Source organism: Bactrocera neohumeralis, unplaced genomic scaffold, assembly GCF_024586455.1.
Source record: "Bactrocera neohumeralis isolate Rockhampton unplaced genomic scaffold, APGP_CSIRO_Bneo_wtdbg2-racon-allhic-juicebox.fasta_v2 cluster09, whole genome shotgun sequence".
NCBI classification, from domain to species: Eukaryota; Metazoa; Arthropoda; class Insecta; order Diptera; family Tephritidae; genus Bactrocera; species Bactrocera neohumeralis.
The window spans coordinates 31,167,146-31,172,733 of NW_026089622.1; the positions used below are offsets into that span (position 1 = coordinate 31,167,146).

Below are 5,588 nucleotides of genomic sequence, written 5' to 3' on the forward strand. Positions count from 1 at the left end.
CCCAAAGGGGACTCCAAGCATTGAAGTCACCACACAAGATAAAAGGATTTGAACCGGAAGAAATAAGATTTAAAAATTCAGTAGTAGAAAATGATTGATCAGGAGGGGAATAAGCACAGATGATTGAAATTTTATAGGGGGCGAGGATCTCAATAGCTACAGAAGAAAAAATTGAAAGGGGTATGGGAAGTAATACGTGAGGTAGATTTCTTTTAACTAGGATGGCAACTCCCTGCTTGTTGGTGGTGTTATGTGGGAGATTAATAAAATATCCCACATAAGCCCAAGGGGTAAAAGCTGAGGCATTATAAGATAGGTGAGTTTCATTCAACAGGATAATAGATGGATTGTACGATCCCATAAGTAACTCTAAGTTAATATAATTATTAACATAACCGTTAATGTTCCATTGAAGAAGTGTAATCATATCATATGTAAACTTATAAAAGAAAAAAGTTAAGCTACGAGAGTCAGAGATGGATAAAGGGGAAAAGAGAGGGGTAGGAGAAGTGACAGAAGAGGAGGTAGGATGGGTTGGAAGGGATTGTTTAGATGAATTGATGTCTGTAGTTGTTGTTAGATTAGTTTTGGTAGGATTGTTGGATTTGTTATTAGGTGTTGTTTCATTATTGATTTGATTAGTATTGTTAGAAATTTTAGCTATAGAGGCAAAAGAGTTTGCATTAGAAGTTGTATAAGAAAATTGAATTTTATACTTGGTAACAGCTTCACGCATACTACATTTATAAATAGTTTTAATTTTTAATATTTCTTTGGATTGTTGATATTTAGGGCAAGTATTAGATGATGCCGGGTGGTCGCCCGAGCAATTTGCACACATTATTCTCTTACATTCAGTAGGTGGGGTATGATCGGAAGGGAGGTTGCATGAGACACAAGAAGGTGAATTACGGCAGTATTTTGCTGTGTGGCCAATTAATTGACATTGCTTACAACGCATAGGATTAGGGTAATACGGACGGACAGTGAGGTTCCTCCAGGCAACATCAATTCTTTCAGGAAGTTTGTATTTATCAAAAGTTAATAAAACTACACCCGTAGGATTACGGGAGCCGTCAGCAATTCGTGAAAACTTATGTACAGCAGAAACACCCTGCTCCTTAAGACCATCAACAATATCTTCTTCTGATAAGTTATTCAGGAATGGGGCGTATATGGTGCCTTTAACCGTATTCAAAGTATTATGAAGCTTGACATTGATATGACCTCCGCCAGGTAAAATTTTTGCAGAAAGAAATTTGCTAGCTGTTTTGTTGTTATTTACAAAGAGCAGTAGGCTACCATCACGTAGCTCAGTAACTTTACTTACTTCCTTACTGATTGCTTGAATACCTTTATACGTAGCGAAGCATGATAACGAATTAAGTAGCTTGTTGTCGTCCAGCGATGACATGACCAAAAATTTTGGATCATCCGTGTTTGAGACTGGTAATTCTGGAAATTGGTCTAACGGGATCGGATTTGGTTTTTTTCTTTTCTTTTTCATTATTGGAGATAATCTATTATCCCCTAATTTTATTGAATTTTAGTTTAACAAAAAGATGATTGAAAAGATATAAAACGATAAAAAAATTAATTCACAAACAAAGCACGAGCGTAATATAAACGCAGAACAAACCGTTATACCGTTTTAACAAACTCAATAAGCACAGAGCAACCGGTTACGATGACAGTTCGACGGTGTATGTAACTATTAATTAATGAGATATAATATTCTGTGAAGCAACTTGTGTTAGTTTACAAATAAATGGATCATAAAGCATTTCGTGTGTTAATAAAGCATTTGGTTTTTTGGGGAAAATACTGTTGAATTTGGGCTCAGGGAAATACACAGTTGAAAAGATATTTGCTAACCTGGAAACAGGCGAAATGAGCAAAATAGATGCCTCCCAAGTACATAATTCAACAAAAACTACGAATAACTGATTCTGAGAAGTGTTTAAGTGCTCTCTAATCGGAATAAAGCCGGAATTTTTCGTCAGTGATAGAAACATAGCTCCATCATTTCCCACTGGAGTCCAATCGACATTCATTGTAGTGGACTGCCCATGATGAACCTGATGAACCGGTTCTCAGGCGTGGAAAAACGAAAAAGGCGGCGGGAAAAGTTATGACATCAGTCTTTTGGGATGCACGTGGTATAATACATACTCAACGACTGATTACTGAGCCAGTTATAATCTATTTCACTGCGTATTTGGTTGCAGTTCTTTTCTTCTATTCCAAATATTTAGCAATTGCATTATTTTTGAGAAGACTCTGTTTAAAATTGTACGTATTTATTCAAATGATTCCTGCAAACATGAATTTTGAACAAATAATTTTGACATAAAGATATAAAAGGTTTCCTATGTCTTTACTCTGGTTCTAAGCTACCTCTCCACCAATTTTCAGCCAAATCGGTTCAGCCGTTGTTGAGTTATAAATGGTGTAACTAACATCAACTTTCTTTTATATGTATATATAGATGTGAGGTTTTTTTTTTTTTTTTTTTTTTTTTGTTTTTTTTTGAAGAAATTAAATATTCAAATATTCCCACAAACATGAATTTTGAACAAATGCTTATGATTTGAAATATAATTTTTGTATTTATGAGTTGTATTAAACTTTGACATAAAGAGATAAAAGGTATCCTATGTCCTTACCCTGGTTCTAAGCTACTTCTCCACCAATTTTCAGCCAAATCAGTTCAGCCGTTCTTGAGTTATAAATGGTGTAACTAATATCAACTTTCTTTTATATACTATACTATATATGTATATAGATGTGAAGTTTTTTTTATTGTTTCTGTTTTTTTTTTTAAAGAAATGAAATATTCAAATGATTCTTACAAACATGAATTTTGAATAAATGCTGATTATTTGAAATATAATTTTTGTATTTACGAGTTGTATTAAATTTTGACATAAAGAGCCCTTACCCTGGTTCTAAGCTACTTCCCCACCAATTTTCAGCCAAATCGGTCCAACCGTCCTTGAGTTATAAATGGTGTAACTGACAACACCTTTCTTTTACATATATAGATGTATCTTTTTACAGATCATAATAAAGTGTTGCGCACCTCGAAGGAGCAAATCGAGTGCTATCTCAACTTTGTGCGGGTTCACCCGGAGATAAAGTTGCATAAAAACAACCCATCGCGGCCGAAAAGGGTTGAGGAGCTTTGGGCAGAACTCTCCGTGCAATTAAATGCCCAAAAAGGGCCCACCCGAAACCCCTTCAAATGGTGAGAGGTAATTTTTAACCATAGATATTGGCATATGTATGTATTTATGCCCTTTGTTTTATAGAATCTGAGCCATTGGAAAAACCAAATAAGGTCACGTGCAAGGAAAGCCAAGGCGCACAAGCTGGTGACAGGTGGCGGTCCCAGATCAACACTTGAGCTCTCTGAAACGGAGCAGAGAGCGTTGGATACGTTAGGGTCAATCGCGGTTGATGGGTTGGCTGATGTACCAGCCATTGGCACAGAGGTAAGAATAGCAAGAAAGACCAATACGAGTGAGCAGAATTTATAATTGGTTTTTCTTTTTCTAATTTAGGAAGAAGTAATTTTCACAGCTGCACCATCACCCCTGACTTCGGATGCGTCCACTGACTGCACTCCGTCATCGTCCCGTCGCAAAAAAATGACGACGGACGAAATGTTTAGAAATTATATGGATTTAATGAAAGGAAAAGCCGAGGAGGATAGAGCATTATGTATTCAAACTTTAAATTCCGTTAATAAACACACGGAATCTATTAATAATTAACGTCAGCGTTGGTGTCACTTGCTCAGACCATTATGAAAAACACATAAGATTGTACAAAAAAGTTAAAAATGTGCTTTTTTATGTACATATCAATTATTTTATTGCGATGTTTTTTGTACAAAAAAGTTAAAGTGCAAAATGTTCCTTTTTATGTATATATCAATTATTTTATTGTTATATTTTTTGTACAAAAAAGTAAAAGTGAAAAACGTTCCTTTTTATCAATTATTTATTGTTATGTTTATTTATTTTATAAATGAAATAAATGAAGTTTGAATTGAGTCATATATTGGTTGAATTTTAATTATCTAATGTGTTAATGCACCTTTGACGTGCTGCTCTGCCTCGAGTGTAATACTCCCCCGAATGGATTTCAGAGATTGCTCCCACATTTTCAGGAGGTGATCGATCTGGCAATATTTCGGTTTCATCTAGAAAAATGCCACGTTTTTGTAATATATTGTGAAATATTGTACAAGTATAAACAAATAATGCAGCTTTCGAATGTTTGTACCTCAATGTACGTTCTTTTGAAATGCAACGAAAGTGTAATTTTAAAATTCCAAATGCTCTTTCAATCGTGTTTCTTGCTCTTATGTGCCTAGTATTGAAATTTTGTTAATTTGGTGTTTCAGGGTTTGCCACCGGTGTAAGAAGCCATGGCTCCAATGGATATCCCGAATCACCCAAAAGCCATTTAAAAGCTCCATCAGAGTGTTCTCTTATAAGCTTTATTCTTGCTGGCGAAGTAGTCCATATACCGGAGTCATGACATGACAAAATTAGTTCATCGTCACAAACCTATTGGGAAAATTACTTATTAATTAATTATTGAATATATTACTTACCGCTCCAACATTAATGCTATAATAACCTTTTCTGTTCATATAATCTTGCGGTATAACTGTGTTTGACAAGGCAGGTGCAATTATGCCAACATGAGTGCAATCAATTGCTCCAATTACACTCTTTATTTCAAATTTCGAATAAAATCTGGAATAAAATTGTTGTATAGCGATTTGTTTTCTTTTAAATTGGAACACAACTTACCCAGTCTTAATTCTATTGTATTCTTCAACAGAATTAGGAAAACGCACTTCGCCGTGTTTACGCTCCACCACCAATTTACAAATATATTCGATACAACGGGAAATGGTGGGTTGGCTCATCACCGCAAAATATGCATTTCCCACGCAACACTGATATGAGCCATTGAATAAAAAATATAAAACTGAAATAAACTAGAGAAATTTGATTGCATGAAGACATACTGTTTCTTTAAGGTTAAAATGTAAATCACACGAAGTTCAAATGGAATCGATGTTTGCTGTTCGTCATACGGCTTGAGTTGATGAATGAGTTCCCAGCACAAGGATTTGGGAAATCGAAAGAACTTCCTAAATGTGTTCTCTTCGTATGAAAACGGATTTTCTTTGTTTCGCAAAACAGTCAAATTGAGCCTGCAAATGTAGCTAGAAGATATGCACCTTGTTATCCATTATTGCAAAATTATAAACATTAATACATTACCTCTTTTCATCCTCTCGTTTTTTCATCATAAAGTAAAATAGTCCAACTTCATCACCCATTGTTGCGCTCTTGTTTTTCTATGACCTGCTGCAAAGCATATACAGTATAGTCCGCATATAAGAAACTCTAAAAATGCCACTAACATTTTTCTTATATCCGGTTTTTCCTTTTAGGCGGATATCTTACAAATTTCATGCACAAACATCTTATAACCGTACATCGCGTAATGTTGCACGAAAACAAATCTTTTATTTGATTTAATTTATTTCATTCAATATTTTT

General features: G+C 34.8%; 1 protein-coding gene across 1 annotated transcript; it reads right to left on the reverse strand.

Annotated features, from left to right (window-relative positions):
* Positions 1-4,600: 4,600 nt before the first annotated feature.
* On the reverse strand, positions 4,601-5,332 carry LOC126764223 (putative nuclease HARBI1). Its single transcript, XM_050482024.1, has 4 exons — positions 5,307-5,332; positions 5,077-5,248; positions 4,827-5,017; positions 4,601-4,769 (listed from the first exon to the last, which is right to left on the reverse strand). The coding sequence occupies exons 1-4, from the start codon at positions 5,330-5,332 to the stop codon at positions 4,601-4,603; spliced, it is 558 nt and encodes a 185-aa protein (XP_050337981.1).
* Between the last annotated feature and the right edge of the window lie 256 nt (positions 5,333-5,588).

Coding starts and splice junctions, on each gene's coding strand:
- LOC126764223 (XM_050482024.1), bottom strand. CDS start 5,332: ATGAAAAAACGAGAGGATGAAAAGAG. Junction 5,018..5,076: donor CGATTCCATTTGAACTTCGT/GTGATTTACATT, acceptor AAATTTCTCTAG/TTTATTTCAGTTTTATATTT. Junction 4,770..4,826: donor TACAATAGAATTAAGACTGG/GTAAGTTGTGTT, acceptor ATTTTATTCCAG/ATTTTATTCGAAATTTGAAA.